The sequence below is a fragment of the Anabrus simplex genome, chromosome 5 (genome assembly GCF_040414725.1).
Source record: "Anabrus simplex isolate iqAnaSimp1 chromosome 5, ASM4041472v1, whole genome shotgun sequence".
NCBI lineage: Eukaryota > Metazoa > Arthropoda > Insecta > Orthoptera > Tettigoniidae > Anabrus > Anabrus simplex.
Window position 1 is genome coordinate 261,026,115 of NC_090269.1, and position 24,081 is coordinate 261,050,195.

General features: G+C 38.0%; 1 protein-coding gene across 2 annotated transcripts in view; it reads left to right on the forward strand.

Annotated features, from left to right (window-relative positions):
- The window catches only part of fry (Protein furry), a 1,574,680-nt gene that overhangs the window by 72,870 nt on the left and 1,477,729 nt on the right, over positions 1-24,081 (forward strand). For both annotated transcript variants that reach the window (XR_011018272.1, XM_068227610.1), the window contains exon 8: positions 6,878-7,085. Coding sequence is in view for 1 of the 2 variants with exons in the window: in XM_068227610.1 (XP_068083711.1) it covers positions 6,878-7,085 (208 nt within the window). In the remaining variant the exon portion in view is untranslated. The remainder of the gene's footprint in view (positions 1-6,877; positions 7,086-24,081) is intronic.

Below are 24,081 nucleotides of genomic sequence, written 5' to 3' on the forward strand. Positions count from 1 at the left end.
ATAAATGATAACTCTGTCCCCAGTTCCAGGTGAACCGGAACTAGGGAATGGGAGTATTCTATTGTACTATTCTGTATATCAACGTTCTCGCTTGTGCGTCACGAATTCTGCCCCGCAAGAGTTATTTTACGTGTCGATAAATCTGTGGACACGACGCTGACGTAGTTCAGCACCTTCAAATGCCATTGCACTTAGCCGAGATCGAACCCACCATTTTAAGCTCAGAAAGCCAATGCTGTACCGTCTGAAAAGGGTTATTTGTTATTCGATGAGGTAATTTACTGAACTCAATTTTATAGAATTTTATTTAATCACAAAATATTTAAAAATACTGTAGGCCTATATTAGCTTCATCAATCCATGTGTGCCTATGTCACGTTTCTTGATAGACATAACTATGAAATAAAATAACATTTAGAACAATAGACTATAGGCCTAATTAGCTCCATCAATCCTTGTGTCCCTATGTCACTTTTCTTGATAGACAAAACTATGAAATAAAATAACATTTAAAACAATAGACTGTAAGCCTAAATTAGCTTCATCAATTCTTGTGTCTCTATGTCACGTTTCTTGATAGACAAAATTATGAAATAAAATAACATTTAAAATAATAGACTGTAAGCCTAATTAGCTCCATCAATCCTTGTGTCTCTATGTCACTTTTCTTGATGATACACAAAACTATGAAATAAAATAACATTTAAAACAATAGACTGTAGGCCTAATTAGCATGATCAGTCTTTGTGTCACTGTTCTTGATGATACACAAAACTATGAAATAAAATAATATTTAAAACAATAGACAGTAGGCCTAATTAGCTTCATCAATCCTTGTGTCCCTATGTCAGTTTTCTTGATGATACACAAAATAATGAATTAAAATAACATTGAAAACAATATTTCCTAAGGTCAAGACGGACTTAAAGTTACGTTTCTACACTAACGAATTACCAGAAAATCTACGAAGAAGTGTTTGAAGAGAATCTTCAATGGGTCTGTTATGACCATACACGAATTACATTTATAATTAAACACGAACACCTTGCTTACACAAATACTGTATTGAAAAGTGTCTCATGATACACTGATATAAAACAACCTCAACAAAGAATAACACAGTTTCTATATAAATGCTGTGGTCGACATGCGCGCATTCTACTGAGTTATAACGGTGTCACTCACTGTCTGTTAGGGGATGAGCAAGTTCGTATTCGGACGAGGAAAACTAGTCATCACTTGATTCATTAGAGTCACTATCTAGAGATATGATGAGTTCTTCGAGCGCGTCTTCCATCAGTCCATCGTTCTTCCAGTACTCTTCCTCACTGTTATGAACGTGGGAACAATATCCTTCCCAGTCTTCTTTGCTAATAGAAGAAATTGCAGTTCTCGTTACGGCTTCGAGCTTTGTAATGGAAATGTCCCCGGTAACATTGCTTTCCCGTACAATCCTCTATGCCTTCGCCCAAGCCAGTTCAATGGCATTAAACTCGCACATGTAAGGCGGCAAACGAATTGCGTCATGCCCATGCGACCTTAAAAGCTCATCAATCCGGAAGATTTTCTCGGGACCTTTATTAATTTCAATCAAATGAAAGAGTTCCGATTTTCTCATGTCCTCACCGTATGGCACATTGCTCCTTTCTAGCCAGCTTTTCATTTCCTTCTTAACAGCATACTTCGTGGGTGGTTTGTTCTGTTGCACACAATGATACGAAGCATTATCTAACACTATAACGCTGTTCTTAGGGAGGTTAGGCAACAGCTTCTCACGAATCCACTTCTCAAAATTATCTGCGTTCATCTGGCCATGATAATCTCCTGACGATTTCCCGGCATTAAAAATAAGCAATGCTCCTTCCAGGAACCCATCTTCACATCCCGCGTGTACAGTTATTAAGCGGTTCGACGAGCTTCTGTTGGTCATAACACCAGGTTGATTGTCACTTTGTCAACACTTATTAAATGTTAAATTATTATCTACCCATGTTTCATCTATATAAACGTCCGACTCATTGGCTGAATGGTCAGTGTACTGGTCTTCGGTTCAGAGTGTCCTGGATTCGATTTCTGGGAGGGTAGGGGATTTTAACCTTCATTGGTTAATTCCAGTGGCTCGGGGGCTGAGTGTTTGTGCTGTCCTCAACATCCCTGCAACTCATACACCACACATAACACTATCCTCCACCACAATAACACGTAGTTACCTACACATGGCAGATGCCGCCTACCCTCGTCAGAGAGTCTGCCTTACAAGGGCTGCACTCGGCTAGAATTAGCCACACGAAATTAAAAATTAAATTAATTAATCTATATAAACAATGGAACGATTATCACTTCTGTAACACCGCATAGCTCTTAAATACCTACAGCGCCAACTGACAGTGTTTGGGCGCTACACCAAAATTTTTCTGAAATTCTTCCACTTCTTCCACTTAAATCCCATATCTCTTAAAATTAGCCCCAGGGTATGAACGCCCCACGGAAATTCAATTTTCTCCTTGATGGCACTCAAAAGCTTGGGGCATGTAGGCACTTTCTTCTGGACTACATAAAAGTCTTGAATTACTTCTCTTATTACCCCTCTATTGAACCCATCACACTGCACTTTTCTTTCTTCGGGCTGTGGGCGATGCTTCCCTGGTGTTGATAGTAACGTATCACCAGCTGCTGTACTTTCCTTGCGAATTCTACTCACTGTGCTGACTGAAATGCCTGTGTAATTAGATACACACAAATTAGTTTGCCTCAGTAAGTGTTTCAGTTGCCCTTCTCATGCCTCTTCATCACATTCTTGGATAACATGTCTGATAACCTCCCTAGCTTCGCTATGGATAGTCTTTCCTTTCTTTTGGCAGGATTTCATAGTAATAATATAAAGTAGCACTATAATAACATAAATGTTTTATAACACAGTTATGTAAGCCTCAATATATAAATCGCTGTTCAACACTTACAACACACAGACAAGATCAACACTACTGAACTGTTTGACTGGCCACTTGTATCATCAAAGGGAGACTGGCTGCTGGCTGGCTGGCTGACGATACTTTTAGGAAGAGCCATAGCCGAGACGACAGAGAGAGAAAGCTGCTCCCCCGTGTCCCACCTCACGTCCCGCTAGTCTTCTCATCAGCTCGCATCTATAGCTTCTATTCTACGATTTATTAATTAACTCTAATAATCACTTACACACAGGTACACAATTACACTAGTTAGCACTCTCTCCCTCTGTGTTCTCACTGTTCTGTCTCACAAGCATTCACTCAGATGCTTTCAAGCTAACACATTAATACTACGGTCTCTTCTGTAACTATGACTTGCACTTCAGGGTAGATCACGAATAAATTCGCTGAACAACTAAACAGCCTTAATGTTCACAATTTAAGCTTGCAAAATACAGTCACATAAGTCTGTTTGTGGTCCAGAGTAAGCTTGCACAATACAGTCACACAAGTCTGTGTGTGGTCCAGAGTTTGAACTCACACATGGTAATTTTCTTTTCATGGTGTCATGTCGAGCAGCTGCACTGTTCTGTCAGATCCCACGCAGCACTCCAGTGCTCCGAAGCACTCTCTCCTCGGCACTGTCCTCACAGAACTGAATCATCATGATCGTTGCACTGCTCGCTCTCAACTGCTGACTGACTGAGCTCACACTGAACTGTCGTCTGCCTTCATATAAGGAAGCCAGTCATTCCAGAACGGTCCAGAAGCTGGATACCGGTAGAAACCTCGCGAGATAGAAGGCTCCAAGTTAATTGTTCTTGTTTCCATTTAGGCCTCGTGTCACATACTGTGAATAAAGAAGGAGATGGCCTTGTGCTTAGGTTCATCTGTGAGTGGTGCAGCTGAAGGGAGCGGGCAGATGACGGTGACGTCACTGCTACAAGCGCAGGCTAGAATTGCCCCGCTGAAAGTCATACATTGGAATACGAATGTTATAACCATTGCAAAATCAACAAGATTGTAAATAAATATTACAGATCTTTTCATATGGTAATGTGGTTATTTAGGGTTGTAGTAAGGATGCAAAAGAGAGGGTGTATAAGTCACCGGTGTGATACCTGTTAGAGTACCGTTGCAGTGTATAGGACCCTCACCAGGAATACTTGATTCGAGAACTGGAAAAGATCCAAAGGAAAGCAGCATGGTTTGTTCTGGATGTTTTCCAGCAACTGTGCAAACTGTGGGCTGGGAAAACTTGGGTGTAAGGGGACGAGGCACTCGATTGAACAGTACGTTCCAAACTGTTATCAGAGATATGGTGTGGAATAACATAAGTAGGCAAATAAACTTGGAGATTTTAAAGGTGAGAAAGATCATGATATGAAGATAAAGTTGGAATTCAAGAGGACAAATTAGGGCAAATAGTCTTTTATAGGAAGATAGAGATTGGAATAATTTAAGAAGGGAGTTATCCAATATATTTTCATCTTCTTTGAAATCATTTAAGAAAGGGCTAGATAAACAGTTGGTAGGGAATCTGCATCAGTATCAGCACCACCCTTTCCAGGTTTGTACACTCCAAAACCATGAAGTTGCCTATTATCTTTAGAGATGAGTCTTACTCCTAGAATTTCATGTTTCTCCTGCTTAACTAATTCATAGCTTACAAATCATTCATTCACCAGCTTGAATGCTCCTCTTCCTCCTGTTCCCATTCTGTCTCTGCAATAATCACTCGAGCTTCACAAGAAAATTTCTGCATCCATAATATCACTTCTTGGCCATAATTAAACATATATTAAAATATCTGGTGTCTATCCTCTTAAATTATGCAATTCTATTCCTTTCCTTACAATACTTATGCAGTTTAACACTGTTATTTTTATGTTAATCTTTGACTTCCAACTCCCTGTACTCTATTACTGCCCCCTACCCCTAAATGCACCTTCCTGTAACCCTTCTGAACAAACCTCCTAACTTACACATACCACTGTAGTTCAAGTGAAAGCCATCTGAGCACAGATCCCTATTTTCTACCTACCCATTAGGATCCACAAATCTCTCTCTCAGTCTATCACATACCCATTCAATAGTCCCCTTTAAATCCCTGATCACCGAACTCGATAGCTGCAGTCACTTAAGTGCGGCCAGTATCCAGTAATCGGAAGATAGTGGGTTCGAGCCCCACTGTCGGCAGCCCTCAAGATGGTTTTCCGTGGTTTCCCATTTTCACACCAGGCAAATGCTGGGGTTGTACCTTATTTAAGGCCAAGGCTGCTTCCTTCCATTTCCTAGACCTTTCCTGTCCCATCGTCGCCATAAGACATATCTGTGTCGGTGCGACGTTAAGCAAAATAGCAAAAGAAAAATCCCTGATCACCTTTCAGTCAGTTTCCCTTCTATACAGTGTCCCACTGATGATTATCTCTGCTCCCTTAAAATTCTCCCATACTGCATTAAGCAGATCCCACACATTCCCAACTATTTTAGTACCTGTTCCTGCTTGTCTTACATCGTTGGTATCAAAGTGAAGTGGCTGCGCGGTTTGGGTCATGTAGCTGTCAGGTTACACTTGGGAGATATTGGTTTCGAACCTCACTGTCAACAGCCCTGAAGATGGTTTTCTGTGGTTTCCCATTTTTACATCAGGTAAATGCTGGGTCTGTACTTTAATTAAGACCATGGTTGCTTCCTTCCCATTCTTAGCTCTTTCCTGTTCCATTATCACCATATAAGACATATCTCTGTCATTGTGATGTAAAACAAATTGTAAAGGAAGGAAAAAAAGTGAAAAACTACTATCTTCTTGCCCCTCCTTCTCTTCTACTTTTCTCAACAGCTGCCTTAAACTAATTCCTATATAACACTCTATCCTGGTTCCCTTTCCTTCACACACTTTTCTCACATGCCTGACAATGGACCCCCATAAGCAGAGCCTCAACCTCACCCACCTCATTTGCTCCCCTCCCCACCTGACCTCCCTTTTCTTTCCTAACAGCTGGAGAACCCATTTCCTCCTTACTTTTGTTCCTCTGATGACCCTATTCCACTTCCTTTTTCTATCTTCTACTCTACATATCCCTTTCCTACCTTTTCATTTCCTCCAACCTGTCTCCTCTTCTGCAACAGTTCCCTGTTCCTCTGCTGTTCTACCTGCAGTGACTCATACTGATTTCTTACTGATACCTGTCCTAAATTGTGTACCTGAATTGAACTCTTGGCCCTCAATTTTCTTTTCCTTAAATCATTAGCTCACTTGTCTTTACAACTTCCCCCTTTCCTTCCCATCCCTTGTGTATGCTTACCGTATCCTGTACATTGTTAGAGGGAGCTACTTGCCTTCATTCCTGTTATCTGTGAGAATCCTAATTGTCTCCCTCATACTTCCCCATTCTTCCCTCATACTATTGAATGCCTACTCACACCTACAGTCCCTACACCTGCATTCCTTAGACATTCTCTACATTTCTTTAAGGAAAAATCAACAAAAATAATGTAACATTTTGTGAATAATAATAATAATAATAATAATAATAATAATAATAATAATAATAATAATAATAATAATATTAATAATAATAATGATGATGATGATCATGATGAAAATAATGATAATAATAATAATGGGAAGACTTTCTGGGGAACCACTGTCTTCAACATTGGTGTATTGGCTATGGATATTCACATACCTATGATTTTCATTTTGGATTGTTTTTACTTGCAAATGTTTGTTATTGAACTATTTTGTTTGATACTTAACATTTTTATCTCTGTTGGTTCATTAGTATAAGTGCCATTATAGTCCATTTTAGTTATAAATAACTTTTTGTGTATTTTATTAATGTTATTGCATTTGTGGTGTTATGATTGATAAAGGTTCATTGTAGCTGTCTGGGATTAAAAAATATATTTCATTGTTCTTCCAGTGTCCAAGGTGGCCCAAATTCTGCAAATATACACATCATTGCTGATCTGTATGCTGAAGTGATTGGTGCTTTAGCTCAATCGCGCTTCATGTCAGTTCGCAAGAGGTTTATGGCTGAACTGAAAGAACTAAGAAACAAAGAACCTAGTCCTAACACCACTCAGAGCATTATATCTCTTCTTATGGGGATGAAGCTCTTCAGAGTTAAGGTAAGGATCCCTTACTACTCACTTACTTCATGGTGTTATAGCAATTTTATTTTCAAAGCTTATTCCAATCATGTAACTTAAATTATTGTTAAAAATATATGCAGTAAATAGTAATTGAATTATGTTAAGTATTGAGTATTATTATCATTATTATTTTAATATATTCTCAATATTACAATTGTATTACAAAATATACACATAGAACTTCAATACATGCAAATTGACACTGATTGTCGTAACAGTTTTGGAGTACCCATGAACTTTATCCTGGTTCTTGCCGTCGCTGTTGCCACCGCCTCCTGTATACCTGGCCATAGATGTTTTGCATTTCCAGCTCTCTGAGCCCATCATGCAGGGTCTTTGTTATTAATCCCATACTTGAAATGATGATTGGGATTGTTCTCACTTGCCTTATGTTCGATTGCTTTTGGATGAGCTTGATTAATTGGCTGTACTTGCATATCTTTTCCTCATCTTTTGATTGCAAGTTTTTATTTTTTGGTACTGCTATATCAATTTGTAATACTATTCAGCACGGTTTGTCTATCAACATCAAATCTGGTCTATTTCTTGAGACAGTGGGATAGGTAAAAATTGTATAATCTGAGTCTTCATACCTTAATCTTATGTAATTTCCTGGTTGTTATCTTTGATATATTAATGTCTCAGATCTGCTACTAATAATCACTGGTCACTACTGAGGTTCTCACTTGGAACCACCTTGACATCTGTCACAAATCCACTTCTTTTTTGTCTGTAATGTCATAGTCAGTGATAGTCTTGCTCTGTCCATCCCAGCTGTATTGGATAATCTTGTGACTGACTCTTTTGTTGAACCACCTGTTTTTGACTACCAAACTGTTTTTTATGCAGAATTCTAGGAGATGTTACCCTTCTGAATTCCTTCTCCCATGGCTGTATGGTCCAGTCACCTTCTCATAGCCCTTCTTGTCTGTCCTGAGCTGTGCGTTGAGGTCCTCAATGATGATTGCCCTCTCTTCACTGATAGTCTCATTTTAGGTCATCCAGAAACTTGTTCTTTTCATCTTGACTGCAACCCATCGGAGGGGCATACACTTGCACCAGTGTCAGCTACTCTTTCCTCTAGGTTAACTGTTGCCTTTATAATCCTCTCATTGACGTACTGCATCTCTGCAATACCATCTAACTCTTTTGCCAATATCATTCCTACTTTGTTTCTCATCTCAATGTTGTTACCATTCCAGTAGAGGGTATAGTTCTTCCTCAGCTCTTTCTTCCCTTTACCTTTCCATTTAGTTTCACTGTCCTAGGATTGATAGTTTCCTTCTCTCCATGATGTCCGCTAACTCTTCATATTTCCCAGTCAAACTCAGTACCTCGATTGTTCCTTCTTGAGTGTGTTGTATTCTATGGGGTTGTTCACAATCGCAAGCCCTGGACTATCATTATGAAGTCATCATGCCTGACATGGGTCTGCGGGTGCCGTTGTCTGCTCTGAGTTCTTTGTTTGCATTTGAGGCTAATATAAGTGTTGAAAGCAATTGCAGTTACTCTCTAGTTGACTTGCTAGGCCTAATGTTAGAGAAGATTTTCTGTCAGGATTATCTTCCTTAGCAGTATCCTACCACATCTGCAAGGCAGCAGCATTCTATTGAATTTATGTGTCATTTCCTACACAAAGGCTTCAATAAGCTCTCTAAGGGTGAACTCCTCTGTCCATAGTCATTGGTTCTTCCTTAGTTTGTCAGGTTTTGCTAACGATTGCCCAACCCTTGGCCAGACAGTCACGTGTACTGTCACGGATATGGTAGCACAATGTACCTGACCTGACGATCGGAGTAAAGATGATAATTATCGTTTCGAAGCACAGGTTCAGGTTGGTATTCGTAATGGCTGTCTCTCAGATGTTAGAAGATCATGTTTCAGTGAAGTAAAGTCTTTGCAACTGAATTGTGGCGAGCTGTAATGCACCCGTCCAGTCAGAGACATGGGTCTCGGCACTCAGGGCCTTTCACAGGTCCTTTTACCAACGAGAACAGTCTGAAGTTTATGTACACCACAGCTAGTCAAAGGTGCAATGATGCTGATTAAACAACGTTGCATGTGATGTCAGGTTGATAAACATCCAAGATAACATGGAAACATGGTTTAGTTGGAGTCATATTGGGCAGTCAGTGTTCAGCATCGAGGATTCAAACTAATAGAATGGATCATTCCGATGATTTTACATCCGATGGCCTATTTTGAACTCCTTCTGATACCATTCTGGTATACCAAATAGTTGTATCTAAACATGACTGTCATTTCCCTGATCAAAGAGAGCAAAAAAATAAACCTTACCTTGACAAACTGAGTAAATGGCTAGGTATTTTTTCAGCATGAATTGAATGATGATGAATTCAATGAACAAGCACTAATTTTTTAAACTTCCTTGCCACAGCTACAGACCTACTGCCAGGTCCAAAGAGTCCAGTTACTAGATATATTGAAACTCGTAAAATTGGCACTTACGAAAATAACAACCAACAATATAAAACCTCCAGTAACCCACAGAGATCCTCTAAGAATGATCGTGAACATTGGAAGGCTAAATTCGAGTATGAACTGACTCAATATGAATATTTTTACCAAAGGAGGAAAGCAATTAGAAAAAATTTAACTGGCAAAAGAACTAATAATTTGAAACTAGAGAAAGATGTTGTTGAAGGATATTTTAGGAACAGATTTGAAACTCCTAATGATTGCATGAGGGACTCCTATATTGATTATACGAATGATATCTTAGATGATACAATTTCAATATCTCAAGAGTTAGTTTTCTCTATTATCAAGAGCATAGCAATTGACACTAGCCCAGGTCCGGATAAGGTTTTATTGAAATCTGTTTATGATCCACTTACTGCTAATATTTTAGCCCATATCATCAGAAGAATATTTGCAAGTGGGTTCATTCCTGAGGTTCTCAAGGCAGCGAGAACTGTTCTTATACATAAAGGCGGTGAAGAGAATGATCTGTCCAAATGGAGACCGATTAGTATTTGCTCCATTATTTGGCGCATATTAAGTAATAGTGAAGGGAAGCGATTTGCAAACCTGGTACTAAATCACTGCTAGTGTGAAATCACAGATCAACCTGCTAGTGGGTTGGCCATAGTAGCAGGTCTTAACTGCGATTGTGATGTTTGGCAGGCGGCTGCGCTGTGAGAAATCGATAAACTAACATGATCAATCAGCGTGAAACGCACAGCAAGGTCAATAGCAGTTAGCAGAGCAGGCAGACTCTAGCAGTAGCAATTAAGAAAGCAGTAGCAGATAATCTAATCACCCAATACCAATCGTAGCAGAAGCAGCCAGTAGCAACTAACAGACTAGCAGTTAAGAAAGCAGTAGCAGATATCATAATCAGTGATCACGGCATCACGCTCAAAAGTCTAACTGTGACCCACACCACAGTTGCCACAATCATAAGACTAGCAGTTAAGAAAGCAGTAGCAGATAATATAATCAGTGATCACGGCACCACGATTCACGCTCAAAAGTCTGTGACCCACACCACAATCGTAGTTGCGGCTGCGCTGTGATGTGATTGTAAACAGCTTTTGTTGCCATTGTCGTACAATCACGGGAATAGTAGAGAAAGAACAGAATCTGCGGCCGTGCCTGAAAGCCATTCTTGAAAGGAGCAAGTGTCGTGTTGTGGGATTTATAATAACCTCCAAAACGTGATTTCTTTGTTCTTTTAGTCTTCTCATTATCCCCTTGCGACTTGTGGTTGTAGGTCTAAAACTAAAATGTGTGATGGTAGCAGTGGAGTTGACCAAGTAAATCAGTGATTTGTGACGTAGGGATGATATTTACCCTACTGTGTTTTTACATGATTGTACAGTAGTGTAAGTAGTCTGTCTCTGTACTAAAATGAGTGGTATTACTAACATCAAGAGAAGTGGCAGCAGGCGAACTCGGAATGAGATTTGGACATTTTTTATCCAGAATAAAAGTGCATCACAAATTGCTACCTGTAACATTTGTAAAAACCATTTTTTAATACAGAACATCTACTACCAATTTAAAAAGACACAATGCTGTCTGGGCATCCAACTGTGTCTATGAATTTCTCTGTCACTGACCCACGACATCATTTGACTTCCAGTTCCAACCGAGAAGAGCAAGAGGTTGGTACAATACAGTGTATTTGCAAATCTATATACAGTGAGTCAAAATTAAACTCAGGAAAGCTTGTTTATCTGGATTCAACAAAAAAATATAACCATTAGGCTACTTTATTTTAGTCTTGGTTCTAGTTTAACAAATACACATTTCTCTGCTGGTACTAAGGTACAAAGTAAATCAACTCCTATTTCTTATACTTAAAAAGAAAATTAATATATTATTCTTAAACATGCATGAAACAGGTCAAAGTATAACTCACTCACCTTCATGTAGTTCCTGAGCGATCTCTAATAACGCAATGTTTTTAACAGTCAATACTTTGTAGGATACACTTTAGCACCATTCACGGCTCTTAAGCAGTTAGGCATAGATTGTACTGACTTTTTGCAATAAGATGGATCTGTTTTCTTCCATTCTCCACATAAAGCCATTTTCAGATCATCTTTGTTTGAAATCTGGTGTTTTCTTATCGCTGCTTCAAAGTGATGCCATAGATTTTCTATCACATTTAAGTCTGGTGACTGTGGAGCTGTCTCGAGTACTTTTGGGCAATTATACAGATTGCTATGTTTCAACTCCTCATTTGGTTTCCTCCAGGCATTAATTTTTCCATCTGGGGAGATTGTATATGCTTTCATCTGCAAAAATACCGGTCCTCCAGAAGTCAAAATCTTCTGTATACTCCTTAACGAAGCTCAACCTTTTCTTCCTGTTAATCTTGTTAACAAATGGTTCCTTCCTAGGTGTTCATCCATGACACTTTTTCGTAGGATAAGTCTAATCGTTTCTGGATGTGCTCTCGTGTTGGTATATTCCTCAGCCATTACACCCAGTTTCGAAGCACTAATCGCCGTATTTTTCTACATTTGTCTTGCTATCCAACGTTCCTCCCTGAGGTTGAAAATGTTTCTCTCACTCACTTTTTCTTTATTTTCAATGCTGCATGTAATTTTATATCTATTTATAACGCACTGTACAGCTGCACGACTCCTGTTTACAAGTTTACCAATTTCTCGGGGTGATTTTCCTCTCTTATGATGAAAAATCATCAGATCTCTTTCTTCTTTTGAAGATTTTCTTCTTTGACGCCTCATGATAGCACTGGAACATACCTGTACCTCACAACTCTCCACAACAAACTGAATGTGGTGTCGAAACACAAACAAACAGCATTTGTAATGCCCTCTTATCTGCCTCAGTAGGACTGTATGAGTTTTATTTTGACGTGCCCCAGCAACATATAGGCAAAGAATCTGTTATATGTTAATAAGTTAAGAGATACGCTAACTAGCCTGTGGTGACTTAATAATTCAGTACATACCTTTATTGTTCCACACATAAAATGCGAACATTAATTTGTCCACATTTCTATTCATAAACACATACTAGTTACAGATGTATGAGTTTCACTTTGACTCACCGTAAGTTCATTTCACTGAATGAACAAAGCAAATTCATGGTGATGCAATTAATGTTAGCAAATTCAATATTATTACTTCTACGGTAATGCAAATTTGCTATTTTTTTTTTTTTTTTCCAGAACATGGAACAAGATGGATCGCCAGCTTCAACACAAAACATGTCAAAGGAAATGGCAGCTTCAGTTTCATTTCCGAGAATTATCCAGAGTCAGCCAAAGCCCTCAACGTCATCGGAAGCAGTACCGGTACCTACTACTTCACTTCAGAACATAAATGCCAGGAACACTAGTGTCACAAACACCATTCCTTACCCAAGACAGATTGCCATATCATCGTTTATTCCAAAGAAGATCCCCGTTAGTACGAAAAAGAAAATTGATGATAAGCTACTGCAGCTTTTCACCAAAGACTTCCAACCTTTTAGTGTTGTTGAAGACAAGGGGTTCAAAGAATTCGTAAAAGAACTGAATCCATCTTATGACATGCCTTCCAGGAAACATATCTCAAATACACTTATCCCCGCCAAGTTTGAAGAGTGTCTTCATACAACTAAAGCTATGCTCTCAACTACCGTTAAGGTGTGTCTAACTACAGACACGTGGACTTCAGTAAACTCCGATAGTTTTATGGCTGTCACAGCTCATTTTGTTAATGAGGACTTCAACTTGGTCTTGGCTTTGCTGCAATGTGCCCAGTTTTCTGGCAGGCATACAAGCAAAAATTTAGCTTATGAGCTGAGTAAGGTAGAATCGGAGTGGAGTTTGCAAAATAAAATACAAATGACTGTTTCAGACAATGCCCAAAACATGACAAAGGCTGTCAAAGATGTACTAAAATGGAAACACTTTGGCTGTTTTGCTCACAGCCTAAATTTGGTTGTAAATGACTCGTTCAAAAAGAACGAAGTTATTAATAGTCTTCTGAAAAATGCACGAGGGATTGCCGCGCATTTTAAAAGAAGTACCACATCACACGTAAAACTTATGGCCTACCAGGTTAAAAATATGCCAGATCGAGCACAGCTGAAGCTCATTCAAGACGTGTCTACTCGATGGAACTCTGCGTACTATATGTTGGAAAGATTTACATTTTTAGAAGAAACTGTGAAAGCTACAGTTGCTTTACTGGACCAAAATGTAATGCAGTTAACAAATGAGGAGTGGAGAATGGCTCATGAGCTTGTAAAAGTACTGAAGCCATTTGAAACAGTCACAAAACTTGTCAGTGCAGAAAACTACGCAACAGCTTCCTTAGTAATACCCTTAACCGTAGGCCTGAGAGATGTCTGCAAAAAACTTTTGCAAAGATATTTCTTCCCAGCTGTGAAGGAAGTTGCCAAAGTGCTGGCTAAGGGAGTTGATGATCGATTTGGGGACTACGGACTAAGTAAAATTTTAAGTGTATCAACTTTCTTGGACTCCAGGTATAAGAATTGTGTTTTTTCGGAAGAAGCCACTTGCGACGAGGTGAAGAAGAGAGTGATAACACTAGTAACCAACAAAATTGAACAACACACCTCAAATAATGCAACACTTCAAAATGAAGTCTCCGAGACTGAGTGTGTTGCCCAAGATGATGATGATCTGTCCATGTTCACGTATGTGAAGCAATGTGTTTCGAAACATAAGCCAAGCGGTATGAAACAGTCGTGTGCAATCATTGAGGTGAACAGGTACCTTGATGAGGAGATACTGCCAAACAACTGTGGTCCACTTAAATGGTGGAGAGATAATGAAACTGATTACCCGTTTCTCAGTAAAGTAGTACGTGATTACTTTTGTGTTGTCTGCACGTCCGTGCCCTGCGAAAGAGTGTTTTCCAAGTCTGCATATATGTTGACCGAAAGAAGAAATAGACTGACTGGAAAAAAAAGCTCAACAGCTAATGTTCTTGAACTGTAATGGAAATTAACTCCACTCATTACACTTATTTACGTCTTTTAAAAATATTTTGATCCTTTGAACTGTTACTGTTACCACTGTGGTTTTGTCAGATTATCATGTCATTTATCATATTGTTTTATTTTAAATTTATGTTATATAAATGAAGTCACTCGTCCACGAATGATAGCAATAGTGAAAAAGGATTCACATGTATGTCTTATGCTGATACGTGATGTTCCATTTCCTAAGATTGTGTGTTACATTGTAATCAATGAGGAATTATTTTTATCAGTGTTTGTTGAAAGTGCACCGATGAAACAGGTAGGCAGTAAGAAACTTCCAGTAATTGTAACACCAACCAATTACATTCTATAGTTGATAAAGTGCTCATTCAGTTTAATGGCTTTTCCAATTCAGCTGGTGATACAGGAGATGCATGCATGATAAAACAGATGGATTCAGTTTTGATGGAACAATTGCATTTGCTCAAGTGTACCAAATCTAATTTAAGATACTCATGGAAATCTCTTGTGCAGGCCTGCTGATCTCTTGGTGGTCAATATCACTTCACTGTTATGTGAAATCTGGTGTTTTCTTATTGCTGCTTCTCCGAAGACCTTAAAAAGTAGTTAGTGGGACGTAAAACAAATAACATTATTATTTATTATCTTATTGCTGCTTCGAAGTATTGCCATAGATTTTCTATCACATTTAAGTCTGGTGACTGTGGAGCTCTCTCTAGTACTTTTGGGCAATTATACAGCAGCCACATTCGTACTTTATGAGCTTTGTGCTTCGGGTCGTTATCTTTGTAATACTTAAATCTATCAAGAATTCCAAGCTTTTGAGCACTAGGTCGTAAATGTTCTTTTAGTAGCATATATTTAGATAATAGATACACATGTTGATCCATGGTCCCATCAATAAAATCTTAGTATCAGCATAAGACATACATGTGAATCCTTTTTCACTATCGCTATCATTCACTGGACGAGTAACTTTATTTATATAACATAAATTTAATAAAAGTCAGTGAGAACACACTGAGTAGAGTTAGTAGTAACTTTTCTACCTCTCCATTTAATGAACAGAGTTTCTGGGTTATCTTGCTAGGAAAGTTGGTGTTATTGATGATGATGATGATGATGATGATGATGATGATGATAATAATCGTATGGCCTCAGCTACCGTGTGCAGACATTTCAATTTGACGCCATCTGGCTGTCTGCTCGTCAATTTAGACGTTCCGTTTTACTCTAGGCCCCCACTAGATGGCAGACCGAGTAAACCGAAACTCTCTTGGGCGTCTATGGCTGAGATTTAATTAATTTTGTCGGGTAAACACCAAATGTGTCACCAGAGATCTTTTACATGCCGACATCGTACGACATGGAGTGTCGAATGGACTTTTTTCCGCCCTTCAAAAATCCGACTACCTCTGCCGGGTTTGAACCCGCTATCTTGGGATCCGGAGGCCGACACTCTACCGCTGATCCACAGAGGCAGCTATGATGATGATGATAACAACAATAGATATTTCTGGTAGAAATTCAGTACGACTCACCACACTTTTATAGCATGATAAGGTTGCAATATGTTAGAAATTTTAACTGGAATACCTTGTAGAGGAGAGATGTGTTCACTGCGACAGCCAAGAACTCACCCACCATCCCCCAGAAATAATTTTGCTTTTCTAACCTAATACAATTTATCACGCACCATAGTCCATACCAACAATGAAGTAAAATAAATTCTGTTACCAACCCATGCACAAGAAATAAATCTACCTTAACCAATCCAGACCAATGGACATGTCTCGCGGTATATTAGAGGCCTAGGGCTGCTTCGCAGCTTCTAACCTGGGGGCTTACGCCCCCAGGCCCCTTTGCTTCATCCAGAACAATTGCCTAACCAATCCAGACTAATGGCTTTTTTCAAAAGTAGTGCTGCTGCACTAGGGCTAGTTCTTTATATGAACAGTTGGCAGCTCTGTCCACCACACGATCACGTCCTACGCGAGCGAGAGAGAAACAAATGATAGTGCAATCGCGCCTAGATGCATGCGCTGGAAAATGGTAAGTCGTTATGAACTTTTGCTGTATTTCGCACAGTGTGCATGGATGAAGTTACAAGTAATTTAGTACAGAGTTTAGTCAATGTTATCGTCGTTCTTTTGCACTTTTTAGCATGGTAACGGTCACACTTGTTTCCACATATTGTAGTGTGCATATGCAGCTTTCGTCTGGATCATGGAAAGATTTCCTATGACATAGTTTATAATAAAATCCATGGATTGCGAATTGTGTTATGGTGTTTCTCAGTTCGTACCCTGAATTTTTCCACTCGGATGTCGTCATTGCATCTGTTAGATAAAAGTTCTCGGAGTGCGCTCTGATATAGGCGTCTAGATGGTAAGCACATTTTTGTTCTTATCTCCTCGATGTAAATAGGTTCTCTCGTGAGCTCATATGTTAATCTTGACATTGCAGTCTTTACTATGCTTAGGGTTTTCTTGAGATAGGAGGCTTTCATTTTTTCTATGGCCATTGAGTTTTTCTTTGCTCAGGTGCTCCCATATGACATGTATTGTGTATATAATGATAGGTGTAATCTTGATATAAAGTAAGTCTATTGCTGTCGTTATGGAAAGTTGTCGTAAAACTTTAATCTCATTCATCGCCACGATCACTGCAGTTGTCCTGTCATTGTTGTGAGATGCAAAGCTTGTGCTAGCTGTTTGTAATTTCAACCCCAGGTATTTGAATGTGTTTACTCAGTGTTAGTCCTTCGTTCTTGTACATGATCATGGTTGACGTTGGAATTTTTCTGCTTTTTCTGAATATCATGTATACCGTCTTCTTTGGGTTCTGTGTCATGTTGTTGGTGTGTGCCCAGTTGACGAGCTTATTGAAAGCTTCTTGCAGTTTTTCTTGTGATTTCGACACCAACGCCATGTCGTATGCATAGATGTATATAGAGACATTTGCTGTTGCTGTTATTGGAAGTACGTCCGTCGTTGCAATATTGAACATAAACAGGCTTAGCGGGTCTTGTTGAAGGACCCTTACTGTCTGTTGTATTGCTTCTGATCTGGAGAGGTTATCATCTATATGCAGGTAATTTCTTGACAATAGGCTGGCTGCCATTTTACATAAGTAGTGCTTTCAACGTATGATTGATTCTAGCTTGTGAATTAGTTTGGCTCGATCAGTCGAGTCGAATGCCTTCGTGTAGTCTATTAACACTACATGCATTTTGCCTCTTTGAAGGCGAAGAGCTTCTTTCATATCTTCCATTAGGCATTGTATAGCATGCACTGTGGACTGTCCTTTCCGGAAGCCGAATTGTTTTTCCGGTATCACAGAGTCTATTATGGCTGTTAGCCTCTTCGTCAGTCGGTACATAAGAAGCTTGAGTCCTGTGTTTTCTAGTGCTATGCGTCGGTAGAAGTTTGGGTCTTCTGTCTGGCCTCTTCCCTTGTATAGTACTTGTATGATGGCATATCTCCAGGCCTCTGCAAGTAATAAGTTTCTCTGCTTCAGATGCTCGTTGAAGATGCTGTCAATGCCACAGGCTTTCCCGTTCTTCATTTCCTTGATTGCATTGACTTCTTCTGTAACAGTGAAGGGGTCTGTAATTGCTGCCTCTTTTGATCCTTCTGACATGACAGAACATGTGTTCTTGTTTTGAAGTATGGAATTGAAGTGCATGGTCCAACTATCAATCGAGATGTGTCTTGCGAACGTCGGTTTCTTCGGCTGGTGATGTCTGCTGAATTGTCCTGTGAAGTGCTAATTTAGTTAACTTCAAACTGAGTATGTATTCGTGGTGGTCTCCAACGATGAACTGGAATTCCAGTTTGTGTTTTCAATGTTATCGTCGAATGTGGCCAGGTATGAGGGATATACCTCAACTTTGACTGAAGTATGTACAAACGCACTCATTGGTATGAGTTCAGATAAATATTGCAAGAAGATGAATGTTATCAGTGCCGTAGACATTATTTTTTATTATTTATTTATTTACATATTTTACGCCCACATTGGAGCACTGAAATCAATACATTTGAGTTAATTTCTTCTTCTTCTTCTCCCAGAACTTTTTCATCCTCTCCGACCTGGATGCCCTTTGTGTGTCCGATATAGTATATTGTTTCCGTTCAACTGCTTTTAGTTTGAGACTTATGCTTTTGTTCTTCAAAATCCTCTTCTCTTTTCTGTCTTTGATTTGTTGCCGAGTTATACCCAATTCTTCCAAATCGTCCTGAACTTCTTTGAACCAATTATTATTGATTTTATTCTTCAAAAAGTAATCGAATAGTTGTTTCAATATCCTGGTGTCTGGTAATCTTGATATGTGACAGAAAAAGGAAATTCTTCTTTTACGCATTGTAGATATTATTGATTCACATTCACGATAGACAATGTTGTTAGGCAACAATCTCCACTGTCCATCAACTTGGTGTTTTTTATTAATAATTGTTCTAAGAATTCTTCTCTCAGTTTTCTGTAATTTGTCTGTTGTAGATTTTACATTTAATTTGAATAAAGTTTCACTAGCATAGGTTGCCTCTGGTTTAACTATGGAATTATAGTGTTTCAGCTTAGCGTTTATCGAAAGAGATTTTTTTTTATAGGTTGGCCAGGTAAGTCTTTGTGCTTGTTTAAATTTAGTTGTTCTGTGTTCTATTGCTTCTTTTTCATTTGTGTTCCATGTTATTATTTCCCCAAGATATTTGAATTTCTGAACAATTTTAATCTCTTTATTACTGTTCAGCTGAATAACTGGTAAATCAACTTTAAAAGTTGGCATCATTTCTGTTTTTTCAAATGAAATTTGTAATCCCATTTTTTTAGCTATAATTTCTAGTTGTTCAATTTGAAATTTAGCCTCTTCTATTGTATTTGCAAGTAATGCTAAATCGTCCGCAAAAGCAAGGCAGTTGAGTTTAATATTTCTACCGATCTTGATAGTTGGTTGGCATTTCTTGTTCCATTCACGCATAACCTTCTCCAATGCACAATTAAATAACAATGGTGAAAGTCCGTCTCCTTGTCGAAGTCCAGTTCTTATAGTGAATGATTCTGATAATTCACCTCTAAATTTAACTTTTGCCTTCGTATTTTTAAAAGTCATATTAATGAGGTTAACAAGTTTTTGATGTAAGCCAAATTCTTTAAGGCTTTTTAATAATGAGTCACGATGAATACTGTCGTATGCTTTTTTAAAATCTACAAACGTGATGACCAGACCCTTACTTCGAACTCTTTGGTGCTTCATTATCCATTTTAAACTAATGATTTGATCTGGACAGCTTCTACCTGGTCGAAATCCTCCCTGATATTCTCCAAGTTCTTGGTCGAGTTGTTCTTGGATTCTTGTGTATATAATCTTGGATAAAATCTTGTATGTAATATCAAGTAAGGATATCCCCCGATAATTATTTGGATCGGAGTGATCACCTTTCTTGTGCAGCGGGTGGATTATCGCTGTATTCCATTCCTCAGGAAGCTTCTCCGTGTTCCAAATATCAATGATGTATTTATGTAGGTTTTGAATAGTCTGATCATTAGCATTCTTCCATATTTCTGCTACTATTTGATTCTCTCCTGCTGCTTTGTAGTTTTTAAGTGCATTAATTGCCGTTTTCACTTCATTGTAAACTGGTGGTATAATCTTTTGTAATGGAGTTTTATTTTTTGGGTTAGGATCAAATTCTAAATGTTCCACAGGATCCTCACAATTAAGTAACTCTTTAAAGTATTCTGCAAGAATGTTAGCATTATCCTGATTATTGTGTGCCATTTTACCATTTTTATTTCTTAACATAAGTGTGGGAGGGGTAAATTTAGATTGATATTGCTTGAATGTTTTGTAATAGTCTCTTGTTTTATGCTGATTGAATGATTCTTCTATAGTGCTAAGCATTTCCTTTTGATAATTCCTTTTAATTGTCCTAATTTCTTTAGCTGTTTGTCTTCTGGCATTAATTAGTTCTTCTCGAGATTTTTCCGTTTTCCTCTGTTGATCATTTATCCATGCCTTGTGTCTTGCTTGAATTGCTTTGTCACATTCCTCGTTCCACCACGCATGTTTCTTTCTCCTTTTGATTGGGGCAATTTCTTCAGCTATGGTTTTAAGTTTGTTGATCATTGTCTCTAATTTGTCATTTAAAGGTGTTTTGGATCTCTCTAAATATATTTTATTATTTATTAAGTAACTGGGATCATAATTTCTCCTTGCTTTGAGATGATTATGTTTGTGTTTCCTTTTTGGTGTTAACTTGATTTTTATTTTTGAGATATAATGATCCGAGTCAATGTCTACCCCACGGAGGACTCTGACATTATAAATTTCTTTATGATAATCTTTATCCATGGCAACATGATCAATCTGAAACTCTCCCAATTTTACGTTAGGGCATTTCCATGTCATAAGTTTATGTGGTCGCCTCATGAATCTGGTGGTTTCCAAAACGAGTCTATGATCTGCACAAAGTTCAATTAATCTTTGGCCATTTTTGTTCGTTAATTTATGAGCTGGCCATTTTCCTACAACTGTGCGATACTTCTTTTCTCTGCCTATTTTAGCATTGAAATCTCCAAGTAAGATTTTTATATGCTCATCAGGGATCTTCGCTAATATGTAATCAAGTTCCTCCCAAAAGTTTTCAACTCCTTCTCTATCTTTATTGTTTTTGTCATTTGTTGGTGCATGGACATTTATTAAAGTATAAGTTTTATTCCCTACTTTAATTGTTAGAAGTGCCATCCTCGAAGATTTTGAAGAAAATTCTTCAATTGATTCTATTATGCTACTATGAACAAGAAAACCTACACCAAATTGAGGGACATTCTTCATTACTTTATTACTTTATTATTTTATGGCAAGATTTTTTTTTTTATGAGAGCAGGTTAAGTGGCAGCGTTTAGCGATCAAGCATTTCTCACTAACCACATTGTGTAAATATTAATGCTAACAAGAAGGTACCTTATTTTGTAAAACATACAGTTTAATTTAGCGTATTTTCTGTGAGAAGCAAAGGATGGAGAAATTCCTAATGTATTATCTTCCTGGCAAGGTCGTTGTACCAACCAGCCAATTAATTTATTGATCTGATTATGTTGTGTAAATTCAGTGATCATTTTGTATAGTGAGACAAGAGTGTGTTTCATACGATGTTATAGGTTAGGATGGTTGATAATATTGACATGTCTTTTGAATATATGTCATCAGTGGTCATTTTGTATAGAGGGAAAAGTGTGCATCTCTTATGTTATCATTTAACTTATGTTGTCTTGTGTTACAAAGGTGGATGTTATTGCTATGCTCCAGCCATATAGATGTGTTTTGTTTTTGAAAGTATACTTATATATCTTAATTCTTTGTGTATCATTTGAGGAGACAGTATAACCTAGCCAGTATATCCTCATGCCTTTTTCACTTCAACAAGTCATCAGGTTAGGTAAGAAAGTCAGGATATCGTCAGCCTATGACCCCACCCTGGGTAATTTATTCTCGTGCTAATTTTATATTGTGTATCAAGTACACTAGCACCCAATCAATTTTTCCTTTGGTAGTTGTTTTCTGTGAAATGGTATTAAGTAAACTAAGTGTAAATATATTGGGGAGTCCAGAAACCTGTAGATGACACTTGGGTACTACAGGAAGTTTAGGTTTCACTTGAACAACAATAATAATAATGCGTGTATGAGAATTACCTGTGTAGCGCAGGTTTAAAAGTGAACATTATTACTTTGAGTCCTAGTAAGCTTGTGATCACGTTGTGGAGCTAGTGGGATGATTACATAGATGACGAGAACGAAAATGTACTTCCTGTGTTATTCTGTGTAAGAGGTTACTGTTCTCATAGAATTATTAAAGTGTGACTATTGTAAAGTGTTTGTATCTGCTGATGATAATATTCAAGATGACAGAAATAGCTTCATCAGTCAGACAAGTAGTGACGGCTTACGTTTCCTAAGCTCAGATATAGTAATGTGTATCCAATGTCCTTGCTGAAACAAAAATCATCCTAGATAATAAGAAATAGTTGTTCTTGAATCAAACAATTAACCCTAAAACATCTGGTAACAAATAGACCTATTACTTTCAAATATCCTTTTTTTTTTTTCCTACCCATAATAATTGTACTGCTGGTCTCACAATGTCCATGATATTGTACATTCCATTGTATACATATCTGTAAATAGCTTGTTAAATAATGATGCAACAAAATATAGTGACTGTACAGAGGAAATTGTCACCAATTACAAGATATTTAAGTCCTAAAATTGTGTCTTGTGTGTATTTTTTTTAGAACCACCACTGTTTATCAGAATAGTCATTTCTTCCTCCTCACTCCCTGATTTGATTTCTTCCTTAATGATCAGCTCTATAATTCCAATATAATTCTACCAATGATTGTGATTTAAAAAAAACACTGGTTAACCCTCAAATAATTATGATGATATAGTCCTTGTTGACTCGTACGGTGGCGTGTTGTATGTTATGACATAATATTTTTGAGAAAAGGTAATGTATATAACTTTTTAAAATATCATTCTGAAAATGAGTGTTTGTTTTCAACGTTAGGGCAAGTTCGACCGTGTACTGAATGATTGCTACATGACACCGTACTCCTCGGTCTCGGTACTCCTGTAGACCGCAGAGTATAGAGTAATAATGTCACATTTGGACATTTTGAGTGTAGCGGCCTTGTGTCCTAGGTGGCATTGGCTGGACCTGTGAGTGTAAAATCACTGCTAGTCACACACCACTATTAAGTAAGATCCTTGATAAAATTATAATGGAATACATCCCTTTGAACCATTTCCAAAGAGGTTTTGTCATGACCCCTGGCTCTTTCATTAACGTGAATATTGTTGATGGCATTTTACGAACAGCTGTAATGAAAAAGATTTCGGGCTGTGTAGTATTCCTCGACATCAGCAAAGCATTATTACAAGTTGTCCATTTCATGACCGTATCAATGAGTATAATCAAGAAGTAAGTATAAATAACCACCTAATCGATACTTTATTATTGCCTCAGGCAAAATTGAATATAAATTAACACTTACAGGACATGTTTCGACCACTTAGTGGTCCTCTTCAGCTGTATAAAGAAAAAATTGAGAAAAAAAAATGTTAGGACAATAAGCACAAATAAAAGTTCTTTGGAGACTCCTTTGTAAAAAAATGGAGGTCGTCAGAACAGGACATCTTGCTCCTCATTCTTGTTTGGAAAAGATGTTTATTCTGCGCTGTCTAGAGGGTCTGTCTTTGACGAATTTCAGGAATCTGGTATTTATAAGCTAACTTGTACTCAGTGTAAAAAAAACTTATGTGGGACAATCTGAAGGAACTTCTTAATTAGATATCAAGAACACATCAATGCTGAAAAATACAAAAGATTCTCTGCCATGGGATCCCATATGAAAGAGTCCAACCAGAAATTCACCAATATCAGACAGGACCTTCAAATTATTGTTCTGTATTGAAAAGTATCACAGTTAAATTGAAATAATAAATATGGTAG